The sequence below is a fragment of the Corvus cornix genome, chromosome 9 (genome assembly GCF_000738735.6).
Source record: "Corvus cornix cornix isolate S_Up_H32 chromosome 9, ASM73873v5, whole genome shotgun sequence".
NCBI lineage: Eukaryota > Metazoa > Chordata > Aves > Passeriformes > Corvidae > Corvus > Corvus cornix.
The window spans coordinates 14,543,316-14,557,074 of record NC_046339.1 but is presented as its reverse complement, the minus strand read 5'-3'; the positions used below and the strand labels follow the sequence as shown (position 1 = coordinate 14,557,074).

Genomic DNA, 13,759 nt, shown 5'->3' with positions numbered 1-13,759 from the left:
GGCACAAAGCCAGCCAACAGTGGGATCGCTGTGTGCCCAGCGTCTCCAGGGCTCACATATACACAGTTTTCCACCATCCACCCCACAGTGCTTTAGTCCTTGTGCCTTTCAGCCCTCCTCCTCCCTGCCTCCTGTGTAGGAGCTGCAGCATGCCTTAATTAGCCTTTTAGTTTTGCTTCTTCATGGGCTGCTCTGCACATTGCAAGATAGATTTTAGCTCACAGGCTGCTCACGTGTACTGACATTATACTGATAAGTCTGAGGCAACAAAGCAAGCAGAAAGATGCCTGTCCAGGTTTAGGCACTATTCATCCTTGTGATGTGATTGTACTACAGCTTTCTAGGCATTTATAGGGTTAAACAAGCATGAACTGAAACATATAAACCAGCTCTACTGGAAGCAAAGAGCATGAAGTGGAATGGTGAAAATAATCTCAGTCTGTTCCTCCAGTCCTGGACTGGAAACTGGATAAAGCTTCCTCCATCTTCTCCAGGATGGTGACTCTCCTGACTTTATGAGGGCCAGCAAGAAGGGGCTCAGTAACAGGGGAGAATGTGCAGCACGGCACCTCTAGCACAGCAAACCCAGTACAAACAATCTGCTACTTCAAAAGCATTAATAGGAGCAGGCCAGGCTTCAGAGTTCCAGGACAAAATGGATAGCAACACACTGAACTAGTGTCAGTTGCCTCAAGCACTGGTGCCTCAACAGGTTCTTTAACAGGCTTATCCAAATTTCTAAAAGTTTGAACTTTAGCAGCAAGAGGGCCCTTGAGGCAGGTGAAATATCCTCCTGCCCTGAGACACAGCACAGATAAGGAAACAAATCAAAGTAATAATTTAGACAATGCTGAAACTATTTTATTTGGGGAAGATTTTGTGTGTGGGCTCTGTGAATTGTCACATACCAGTTAAATTAACCATTACCTTACTATGCCTTTCTTTAGACTCTCCTTAGATTGCTAACTGAGAAAATATTGGGCAAAAAATCCAACTTTCTTTACTTGCAAGCCCCTCTTTTTTTCTGGGAAGAACTCAGGCCTGGCATTAATATGCCTTTGATGGAAGACAAAAGTATGGAGTAAATACTTCTGAGTTGATTTGGCACAAGGGACAACTGGCATCAGAGAGAAAATAAGGAAACAAATATATTTTTTTCCCCCCACAAACCACTGTGGACATTTTCTTTGCTTCTGGCTTCTCTTTATATTGTAAATTTACCTGTTCTGCTTCTACAGAATACCGACTCTTTAGCCAAGAGAAATTCCACTGAGCTTTTCATGTGTCTTTGTTTCTTAATATTTATTTTCTTAAGTCTGTTTCGACATTTATTTTTTTCTAGCTACACTAAAACTTTACTGTAAATAATGTGGGGAGTGGTGAGATTTTCACTGCATAAATACATTCTAGGGAGTTTATATTTTTGTGAGGTCTAATTGCTCTCATAAATGTGTCTAATTCTTTTTTCTCAGTAACTGTATTTGTGCAGAACTGATCTGGGGAATTTAAAAATTCTCAAGGCATTAATAATATGCAATGGGATGCTCAAACAATGACATTTCAGTTAAAAATACAGCAAATCAGTAATGTGGCTAAGTATCATCAGCTCCAGGCTCACTAACCAAAATGGAGATAAGAGTTTCTGATGCAGTTTCTTCTCTATTAATCATCAGGGTGTCAAGTCTTGCATTTTGAAAATTGACTATTTAATTCAACTGTGATTATAAACTGGTTTTGACTGCTCAGAAACTGTTAATTATGGGTAGTGAGAGAACTGAGAGGGAGTCATGAGGAATAAAATGGCTTAAATCTGATTTTGCAATAAGAATAAATGAACTGAACCTTGCAATTATGCAAGTGTAGAAACCAGATACCCTGTTTCCAGGGAAGACTGGGGGAATGCAGTAGAATATTTCAATTGCTACAGTTGAAAGCTTAATATGTACCAGCCATGCCTCTCACAATGAAGAGTTCATTAAAAGGCTTGGAGAAAATTGTTTGTAATGATTACCCATAAAAATTATTACTTCAGAGTAATGACCAATTACATGTTAACTAAAAAGGAAAGAGAAGTACTGAAAGAAGCAAACACAGAACTCTTTAGTTACAAGGAAAAAGCAATCTTGATTTCTTTGTAGGACTAACAAAGCTGGATTTTGAAGTTAAAGCTGAGTAGCAAAATACTGAGTGGACAGAGTATGGCACATAAACGAGGTGATTTTTGTGGGCTTGATTTCGGAGAGAAACAGGTAAGAGCAAAAATGACAATACTGGAGTTGTAAACAGAAAGCATCCATTAGATGTTGGGAGGCAGATAAAGCAGTATGGCCCTTTTACTAGTCCTCAATTTCAGACTGTTGGAGACAGCTCACTCATTATATTTTTAAGTGGAAAAATTAGCAATTACTGAGACATTTAGTACTGCAATTGCAGCACAAAAGGCTAACTTAAAGTAAGCAGGGAATGTGTAGTGTTGAAATAGGTGGTCAGTTTTTAAGTGCAATACAGCTTCTTGTGTTCATTAACAGATTACTGAAATTTTTCTCGTAATATAGAAAATGAGACACTTCACAGAAAAATGATTTTAGTGACTAGTAAACTTTCAGCTGCAGATCAACCTCTTTGAAGAGGTTTATTAGAAATAAAAATCCTACCATTTTATTTGATTTTTTTTATAACAGAGGAATAGAGACAGCTTGTTAGCTGCTAATACAGCTAGGGAACTTACTTTAGTTTTTACAAATACATGTAGATTAAATGGTTAAGTCAAAAGCTAGTAATATAAATATTAATATTTTATTTATTTATTTATTTAATATAAAAAATATAGGAGAGGAATGTGTATATTTAATAGTATTTTGCTGATAGTGTCAGCCTTAAAATGATAGTGTGGAAATTAATTTAAAAGTGCTAATCTGAAAATAGCTCCTATAGTCTCACTAAAAGGCAAAATCTTTTTTTACACCATTTCACAAACATGTAGAAAGCAATGTCGGAGAAGAGCAGCATATGCAATGTGCTTTTAATGCAAACCTGTGAGTGGCCACAATCAAATCCTGAGAATTTGCTAATTTGAGAGACTAAAACTGACATTTGTCTCCAGCTGTCAGGTCTTTTGGTGGTAAAAAATGGAATTTAGAAAAAGAAACCCCCGAAACCTCTGCCTTCTGGGGAAGCAAAGGAATAGATAAAAATACAGCTTCATTTCAAAAGATCTAAAAGCAAACTGACCAGTTTTTGTCCCAACTTTGAAGTTTGCCAGAGCTTCTGAGGTGCCTCTCTAAAGACGCACAACATCCTGAAATCTCACAGTAAAGCAGAAGAAACTGGCCTTTCATCAAAGGTGGTGAAATCCATGGAAAAGGGAACAATGAGGACTGGGTAAAAGAGAAATTATTTATATCAGATAAATTTGCTTTAGAGTAATATTTATGTCAGAATCTCCACAGCATCTATTGGGATGCAGACTGAATGTGTGAGTGGCAGGAAACAAGACTTTGTGGTCTGCCTCAAATTGCTGCAGTAATAAGGCCATACAACACTATCCCCGTTCAGGCTGTTTTCACTGGGGTATGAAGTGTGACTAATCATTTTCTCAATACTAAAGGAAGGACTTAAAGCTTCCTCCACAGACCTGCACCAATGCGGAACCAAAGCTTGTGCTTTGTTAATGAGGCTTTTATCTCTGGAGTTGTCTTAGGTTGATTTTATGTTGAAATGAAAGAAAGCAATAGAAGATAGAGGTGAGGGGATTTTTTAGGCCCTTGTCTGAGAACTGTTCATTGGTATTGCACCTGGCTGCTTCAAGTAAGACCTGGGCTTCAGTGTTGTACTTTTGTAACCCCAAATGAATTGCTGAATTCAATTTAGATTGGAACTCCCATGGTGACATATAACAGCTTTTATTCTGGACATGTTAAGAGTTCTTACCCTGTTTGTTCTGAACCTCTGCACTAGCAATAAGATTCTACTGTCCACATTTTAGGCAGCTGATCTTTGGTCTCAGCTTAATACCTTGCTAGAAGATGTACTTTTCTCTAAAAACATGCACCTTTCTCTTTTTCACTTACTGCCTTAAAAGGCAGTACCTACAGCAGCCCCTAAATTAGCCAGACCCAAGCCCTGACTCCAGTAAGGGATTTGCAGCAGACGAGCTCATTGTCATCTATCTCTGCACAGCAGTGCAAGTGCCTTCTTCTTACCTATGAAGAGCCTGTTTTCCTAATTAGGCTTAGATTTCATCCTGTGCTCCTGGGAGTGGCAGAACTAGAGCTTACAAGAGTTGTGGTCTCTTTCCTTTTGACCTGGAAGCCAAGGTATCCCTTCTCCCTCCTTATTGGCAGGAGTTTTCCTACTCTGTATGACACAGCATGGCACATTACTAATGAATAAAGAAAAGAAAACCACACAGTTTAGAATTTAAAGCCCAGAATATCTTCCTTGTGTAGAATAATGTCAGCTCAGTGAACTAAAGCCCATCAGGCACCAAACTGCCTTGGGCTCACAGTGCTCGGTACTGAAGATAGAAATGTTTTAGTAGATCCCTTCTGAGAGTGTCACAAGAAGTACTGGTCACAGCATTTTAAAAAAGCAGTGAGGTAGATGACGGATTCTAGACAAATCACAGCAAACAGATAGGAGAACTGAACAGCATGAGGATAAATGCACTTTGTCAGCAGTATTAAAGAAAATGGAAGTTGGTGACATTTACTCTTGCTATGTCCTAAATACAAAGGTAGCACAAAATTGCCCCAGTGAGGGACCAGATCTTTAGACCCATCCTAGGTACCTCATTCATAGTATGCTGCTTATTTATTTTTGGAGGAAAAGGAGGAAAAGCTTTCCTGCTTGATAGACTCTGTGAGCCCCTGAATAAGAAGGCAGGTGTCACAAAGGCAGACACATCACAAAATGTTCAGACAAGGATTGCTGAAGGTGAGGAAGCAGCAGTAATTTATTATCACAAGATTTCCCTTTATAATGATCAGAAATCAAAGGGCTCTGAAAACCAGTAAAGGAACAAAAATGATGCTCTCCAACAATTTTTTCTTTCAAGGTCTATTGTCTTTTTTGTCTTCATAATGCAGGTCTTTACTGTGTAAAAATCAGAGGTGCTTGGCTGCAATTTTGATGCCTTTACTCTGAGTCCCTATGTGACTTTGAAGATGCATCAGTTGAACACATACATGCAAGCCAATTCCCATACATATGCTTGAGTGTATTTCTGCAGGTAAATTAATGTCTTTTTATTTGAATATCTACTCCCTTCCAACAGCTGTAGATAGAGAAGGTCTAACTGAGATGACCATTAAATGCCCATGTTCATCATGGAACCTTCCCCAGACTGAGTGATCATTTACAATTTAGAAAATTTTGTTCATTATAAAACAAGAGAACAAGCAATTAATAAATGCTAGATGTACTTTCCTCATTTATTTAAACAAGTGTTGAATTTAAATTTTTATGATTTTTTTTTTCATAGCCTACTAGTAAATACTATGTAATGAAGTTTGCAAATGAAAACAACTCTATTACCACTAATCTTACTCTAGTATTCTGTTATTACAGCTTTGCTCAGCAGTCAGGAATGATATACTTCAGGGCAAATGAGAAAATGCACAAATTAGATTTTACTGTATAAGAATCAATTTATCATGCATATGTCACAGCTTGATGATATAGCTATGAGATTAATAACCATAACATTAATTTATAATTTCCAGTTCCCAGTATAACAATAATTGTGTAGTCATCCCAGATTTTTATTTTGATTTGCTGTTTCGATCACATCCATTTTTCAACCAGAGTCAGGCCCAGATATTGTGTGTTATATATCATGGGATATCTTGAGGCAGAGGAATGAAATATTCTCTAAAACATTGACCTGTAAGACTCTCCATTTAAATTTTATTTTAAAAATCTGCAAGCTAAACAAGTGAACCCTACCACCTACTTTACCCACTAAAAAGCCAGTATAGCCCATTATTTCTAAATTATGAAATACTTCAATATTACACTTCAAAAAGCTCAGAATGATTGAAGGACTGCTGTGGAAAGCACTATAAGACTAAAATTATTTTGCAATTACATTACTTAATAGCTACAGGGAAGTACTGATATCTAGTGTTAATCCTTTGAAGTTCATTTAGAAGGAATGAACAGAGAAAACACAATATCCAAGGAATATGAAGATGAATATAGGCATAAATGTCTAATGGAACAAGTTAATTTTTGAAGCATGTCAGCTGAATTCAGAGAGTTCAAACTAGGAGTGTGGTCCATTGAATGCAGTGGTGCAGCTGTGCCATTGCTGGAGTGAGGCTCTCTGGATTCTCACAGTTGCTTTCAAGAACAGGCACAGTTGATTGTAAAACCAGAATGTCCATGCATTGAGACAGACAAAGGGCAAAGCAAGAAAGCTGGAAAAGATTGGAAGTGGTGGAGTGTGGATTAAGAGTTGGCTGTGTCCTGAAGGATGACTGACTTTTCCTGGGCTCCCCCTGCCTTTTGCAACAGGGGCTTCGTGTGTAACCCACCTGTGTGGGGACTGCACACAACTGCATTTTGCACAGGTTTCCTTAGCACAGGTACGAGAAATCACAGCTGAACCAAAGTCAGTTGAAAATGTCTTAACCAATAGAGTATTTCTCCTGCTGAACTGGGAGTTTAAAATAATATTTTGAAAGGAGGGGAGTTGAAACTATTTCAGAGGAAATTGAGACAAGATGAAAGCAACATCAAAAATGGTTAAGCCAGACAACTAAAGGGTAATGTCAGCACAGTACTAATAAAGTAAATGCATTTATAAAACACAGCTTTGAACTTCTGAAGCCACAAGAAAGGCTCAATGATTTTTTCCATAATAACATCTTCTGACAAAAGCCTTTTACAGAAACTAAGTGACAAAGATTTAACCAGTAAAAGTTTCAAGACTAAACTTTGCCTTCTCACAACAGTGTAATTAAAAAATTTCCACCTGAAACTCAGAATCCATGAATAAATACTCATGAAAAAATGCTAGTGACAGATCTAAAAGGGCTTGGTAATTTTTATTAGGATATATGTGTTGGTGAATTAATTGTCTTTCCTCCATCAGTTACTTTTTTGATAAGAATTAGTTATATTTCCCAACAATTTGCTATTTTTTCCCTTAAATTGAAACTTTGGTTCCAATCTCTTCCTCTGTGTCTGCCTCTGTCCATTTAAAATTCCTTACCACGGCTACTACCACCATCTGTGGTGTTCAATAATTAAGTCTTTTATTTCAGATATTTTATATATTACAGCAGAAAAGAGCAATGAAACACTCTTCAGGGTAACTACCAGGAGAGACTCTGCTGTCTATCATCTCATTTGCAGTATGCAAAAAAGACATATGCCAATTATTTTTGTCTGGACATACAGTCTGTTCCTATGCCTGAGAAATGGAAATTACCTTTGGTGCAGCACCTGAGGCTCTGAAAGACATTAGTGTTTCCTTTACAAATCTACTTTTTCTGTGTAGTGTATGATCAATTGCTCAGTTGCTGAAACATAGCATCCTTGTGCTCTGTGAGGAATGCGTTTTAAAACAGTCCTTACTTGGAAGTCACTGGGTTAAGAAATCAGTACCTCCAGTAGGAGGCAAGTGATCAACAATAATCCTTCTTTGCTTCTGTTTTTCTGCAGTATTCATGCCACATTTTTAAGAGCTTGTTGAGTCTAACCTCAGGCAGCAGCTCAGACTCCCCCAGCTGCTCACTCCCTCCCCCCAGTCGGGTGGGGGAGAGAATGACAAGGTTATGAGTGAGAAACCTTCTTCCTCCAGCTTCTCTTGCTCTGGAATGGGTCAGCTGGGATCAGCTGTCCTGGCTGCATCCCCTCACAGCTTCTCCTGCGCCCTCAGCCCCTTTGCTGGTGGAGTGGGGTGAGGGGCAGGAAATCCCTTTGCTCTGTGTAAGTGCTTCTCAGTGATACCTGAAATATCCCTGAATTAACAATGCTGTTTCTAGCACCACATTAGCTACTGTGAAGAAAATTAACACCCAAACCAGTACAGAGCTGTTAAGAGACAAAATGGACTTTAATTCAACCTGGTATCTGATTTTCTTGATGTAATGAAATACCACCCTTTTGTTCAGTTCATGTGACACTGTTTTTATTCATTGGCCTGAAGAATTTGGCAGTAAACAGGATGAAAAGTTGTATAATTAGTAAGAGAAAGATGCCAGAAGATGAGGATGTTAATACCCATTCAGAAATAGTTTGATTGTGTGGCTGCTATTAAAAAAGTAACATGATTGCTCCAGAGAACTCAGTAAAAATATAACTGTTGCCTTCAAAAGGCTTTGAACAATTTTGCAAACAAGCCAGCATGGGGGGCATTACCACTCCATTAAGCATTTTTCTTCTGATTTTCCCTCACACGAAGTAGAGCACTAGATTTCAGGGGTGACAACCTCCAGAGCATTAAAAACAATCAAGGTCATACGAACTTTGTTCTTTTGAATCACACTGTACAATAGGTTGCTGTAGAGGTAAACTATATCCATTTACAATTTTTGCCTAAAATTCTGTGTACACTTTAATGGAGGCCCTGGGTACATAATTGACTGTGATTGCACAATTTCTTTCCTGGCATTAATGAAAAAACAATCAGATAACACATCTTCCTACCTGTCACTGGGACATGGCTGTGCCAAAGATGTACATGTAGGTGCACTGAAAAAGATGACTTTTTTTCCTAAATGCAGAGGTAGGTACCACCCACTGGCCCCTGTTCACTGTTTATTATTGATAATTGGTCTCAATTATTGATAATTGTGAAAAATGAGAAGGGCCCAGGACACGCAGTGTGTGCAGAGGAGCACACAGTTTCTGGTAATCACATGGTACTGCCTATTTCCTTCCTTGTACTTACTGTTATCTTTGGTCCCATAGCTGGCCAGAAAATAGGGGGATTAATAGAAGAACTAATAGGGATGGGATAATGCAGGGAAGAAAGAGTGAGGACTTGAGCCTGATCTATTATGTCTTTGTCTGGAAGACAATTCAATGTCACTACAGATTTGTTCTTAAAGATGAAACAATCTTCAATATAGCAACAGGCTTTTAGAAGCTTTATATATGATGTCATGCCTAAAATAAACCAGGCCTTTTACCCACACTAGAGGCATATTATAAAACTGCTTTTATTCAGTTAAGTGCAACACTTACCTGTAAGCCCAGCGGCTTCTGCTGATAAGAAGGCACTCCAGGATAGGAGGAAAAACAGACCTGTCTCCAACATAGGAAACTCACACAGCTTTGTAAATTTTGTCAAGTGCTAAAAGATTACTAAGGAAAAATAAAAACCCAGCTGTTTTGTAGGCTAAAATTAGCCCAGGTCTGATAAAGGATGAAAGAAAGCAAGCTTCCCCACCATACTCATCTATACGTGTTGAATTTGGGAAAAACTGCACAGCTTCTAACTTATCTCAAGGAGGAAAATCCAGAACAGATTTTAAAGTCAGCTATTTTAAGTACTTTTGTGGAGGCTGAATTAATACTTAGTTGGTTGCATTCTTTTTCCCAGAAAAAAGGAAAACGAAGTAATTTTGTCCAGTGTTATAAACAAACTGGCATTTGTTTATATTTGTGTGAATGCAAGAAAGATCAAAATCATTGATCTTTCTACAGTAGCATTTTATATGAACTGTAAAACACAAGAAAAAATGCAGGGCAACAGACAGACCTTTCACTTCCAGCTTATTTAAACTGATGGACTTTTCAGTCACACTGACACAGTGTAGTGTTTCCCTTGTATTTTTGTGTAACTGCTGCTAGCCTGGAGTTCATAAATAAGTTGCTGTACTTAATAAATTCATGTTTTAGCCTCAAAATACTTCAAAACACCTTCCTTAAAATGCAATTATTTACAAATAGGATGATAAAGGCCAGAGTCCTGCCTAAAGTTAAATGTAAAAAAGAAATTTGTAGATTCAGACAAATTATACTTCCTGTCAATTTATGATTTGTCTGTTTGTTTGCAAGCACTTGAGCCTAGAGCGAAAGGTGTCAGGCTCAAACTAAAGATGGTCAGTCTCAGATATTGCATATCATTTCCAACATATATAGATTTGCTCCCTGAAAACAAACCATAAAGGATATTAAAGCTGTGACAACAGCATAAGAGGATCCCATGGCAAATGATCCAGCAAAGATCCCCAGAAAATTTCCCACTGACTGGAAGAAAGCAGCAGCATCAAAAGCATTAGGATTCTCCTTAGGACTGTAAATGGATATAGAGCTGAAAAGAAAACAAAGGGATGGGGGAGAGGGAGAGAAAAAGGAATAACAAATTCAATCACATTGTAACAATTTTGGAATCAATAATTGAAAATGAACAGTTTTAGGCACGCAAAATGCAAAACAAGACTTCTCTGGGATAACAGCAGATGAGAGCAAAACAGATGGAGACTAGGGAGAGCCAATTTATTTTCATGGTATCACACTGGAAATAGTCTACTGCCAGTCAATAACACTTTTATATTAGAAGTGCCATAAACAATATTGTTTCCAGGCCAACAAAACATTAAAAGGTGGTAGGTGGATAAGAAAACTGCAGGGAAGATAGATAACTTTGAATTATTTATTGGCCATATGTCCTCAGAGCAGTACATATTTGCAAATATCTTTGATAAAAAGTGCATCTCTGTGGCTGAGGTTCAAATGGGTGACACAAATCACAGCAGGTACCACACGTGCAGCAGCAATTTTATTACAAACCACCAAGTATTTCCTTTCCTGGTGCAACCCTTCATAACCAGAGCTGGAGCTGTAGCAAGAGCTCAGCAATAGGAAACCTTGTGGACAGAATGGATGTTGTCCCTCAGAAAGAAACTGCTGCATTTGTCCAAGGTGATCTCCTGTATCCCACCCCAGAGTGCAGCCACCACAAGCATTTTGGAATGGGAAAGGATGCCACCAAAGCCAAGGGGCTGTGCACTAAATAATTCTTTGAGTGTCTCAGTTGTTATTTGCCACGAGTCAGTTATTACCCAGAACACCAGTAACTCCATGTATATATGTATTTTTTCTTGTTGAAGTGTTATATTTAGCTGATACAAAATAGCTCTAAGCCTCACAAAATAATTAAGCAACATTTTAGATCCTCATGTTCTCTTGCTTTGAGTACTTTCATGATCCTTGTCACAGAAAATGTGCTGAGTTTGGCGCTGGATTCCAGAATGCACCCTGGATTGCTGGAAAACAATTGGTATTTTAAGAATTAAAAATTTAGAATTTTTAACAAGTTGTGAATATTTTAAGCTTTTGGATATTTAGAATGTGATCCTTGCAGCCTGATGTTCTTCATTTGGAGATAAGGCTTAAAGTCGAAGTTCTGTATAAAGGATTTTCTAAACCGTTGCATTGAAATAACGTGAACACGTGAAAACAGTTCTCATGGCTTCAGTCTGCAAAAACGGCACAAGGATTCTCAAGGTGTATGGTGGAGCACCACAGATATGAGGGGTGAATGCTCATGCACTACATGAGGACTAAAATCTGTTTCTCCAGTTATGCTGATTAGCACCACCACAAAATTAGTGAGATGATTTGTAGTGGAAAGTGCTATTGATACGAGGACACAAAATACTGGTAGCAGATCAGCAACATGTTGCTATCTAAATTTTCAGTCCTTTTTCAAGGGTGACTTTCTTAGACCAGGGGAACAGTTATAATTCTTTGTTTCTCCTGCCTAAAAGCTTGTAGGTGTGTCTTGACAGCAAAGCAGCCACTTGGTTCTTTGATGTTTGTCCCAGCCAAGTACACAGTCTGCAGCTGCTGGTCTGTTTCACTTAGTGAATTATAAATCAGGAAATGATCTTTTGTGCCAGTGGTGCTGTGGCCTGCATTGAGTGGTGAATTCAAACAGGTCCTAAAATCAAGGAAAATGGTTCTATTAGAATGATGGGTATCTGACCATGGTAGGGATGCTCAGTAACAGAAAGGTCTTGACATGGAGTGAAAATGTATTAGTCAAATGTAACCTATAGTCAGTAAATGGTTTTTTATTGAGTATGTCAATCTTAGGGCAAGAAAAGTTGACTTTATTTAGACTGGTTAGGGTTACAGTTTGCCCTCTAATCTACCAACAGGTTTCAGGTATGAAGAAAACTAGAAGAAAGCATGATATTCTTAATGTAGTTAATTCCGGAACGAATATGAAGTGACTCATTCTCACTGAGAAATTTTTCTACTCAGTGTGCCCCCCATGACTTTTTAAAAGCACCATATCACAACATACGCTCATTATGCTAACCATAGTTTCAGGTCTAAATCTTTCCACTGAATTCCTGTTTCCCTGCAGCTCAAAGAATATCTACATCTACTTTTCATTTTGCTTTATTCTGTACTAGAGCTATTTATTTTTCTGGATATGTTTCTTTTTAGCACTAACATTTAATCCTTTCAAGCATCCAAAATACACACTGATTTACCTGGCAGTTTTCCTAGATAAGCTGCAATTTAACAGAACGGGATTTTATCCTGTTTATTCCAGTACTTCCTCCCAAACTAATTATTTGACCTAAAAACACAACTGCAAAGTTTAACACTGGAAAGAACCATAATTAAAATTATAGTGCCTCTACTCTTCTTCCTTTTCCTTGGAGAGGAATTCAAGAGGCCTGCTGGCATGACCTGCCGTCTCTGCTATCTGCTCTTTGTACAGAGGGGTTGATTGCAATTCATTAATAAGAAGTGTGGGAGAGTTTGATACTAAATTTAAACTGTGTTTAGTTTTCAGAGGCTTTCTAAACACTGAACTAGTTTAAGAAGAAGAAAAAAGAGTTTATTTTTGTAAATTTGTATCAGAGGTGGATTAAGGGAGTCCTCAAAGTAAGTGCAGTAGAGAACTGTTTTCAGAGACTGATAAATGAACAGATTTAATGGCGAAGGCCTGCTTTATTTGCCACCCATAATGAGAAAGAGTGCAGGGATAGGAATTAGAGATTTTTTTTGGCTCCTCACTGAATGCTCAATATATGTATGTCACAGTCCCTACTACCTGTCTGTATGTGAGCTTGGTAACCTCTGCCTCTCCTTCTGGTTGGAGTCAGGAATAATACTTCACTTCTTGGCTGGTTCTTATAAGGATTAGCCAGCACTTTCTATATTAGAAAGCTATTTAACAGATCTCTTTTTATTTCCATGTCTTCTGTGTTTCCTTGAGCAAACAACATTGGACAGGGTCAAGTGCTTTCACAGCTTTCAAAAAAGGAAATATAGGCAATACTTATTTATACAATATATTGCAAGTTAGGGTGGTAGCTTTTGCTTGAAGTGGATGAAGGATTAACAGTCTGTGTCAGTAGTACCACGCTAATCATTCCACTTCCCTCATCTGTTAAGATCACTTTAGGATGAAAGCTCAGCATGACAAACTCTTTCTACACACTTCATAGGGATCTAATACTAAAGGTCTGCATGACAGAAGGGCTATTGCAATAGAAGGCATCCAGTCATGTTTCCAGTTACATCTTAATTGAGTACTTTTTGCATCTTCAGTTATTCTTAAGCAAAATCTCATTTATTCATAAGATCTTTTTCTTCCTGTTAGTTTTCACAGCCTGTGAGTACAGCACAATGTATTTTCCTTGGAAAAAAGAAATAAAATGGAAAACATTTAGCATTACAGCAGATATTTTTCAGTAATTCATGCAAATTTTTTGAGGAAAAATATGTTGTTGGGGTTAAATCTTGTATCCTACTTTTGTTTCTGTCCAAACCTGATGTA

General features: G+C 37.9%; 1 protein-coding gene across 4 annotated transcripts in view; it reads right to left on the bottom strand.

Annotated features, from left to right (window-relative positions):
* SLC9A9 (solute carrier family 9 member A9) overlaps positions 1 to 13,759 on the bottom strand; it is a 180,811-nt gene that overhangs the window by 101,342 nt on the left and 65,710 nt on the right. For all 4 annotated transcript variants that reach the window (XM_010406118.4, XM_010406120.4, XM_019289930.3 and 1 more), the window contains exons 7-8: positions 10,129 to 10,267; positions 9,196 to 9,301 (exon numbers count right to left, since the gene is read on the bottom strand). In XM_010406118.4, coding sequence (XP_010404420.3) covers positions 9,196 to 9,301; positions 10,129 to 10,267 — 245 coding nt within the window. The remainder of the gene's footprint in view (positions 1 to 9,195; positions 9,302 to 10,128; positions 10,268 to 13,759) is intronic.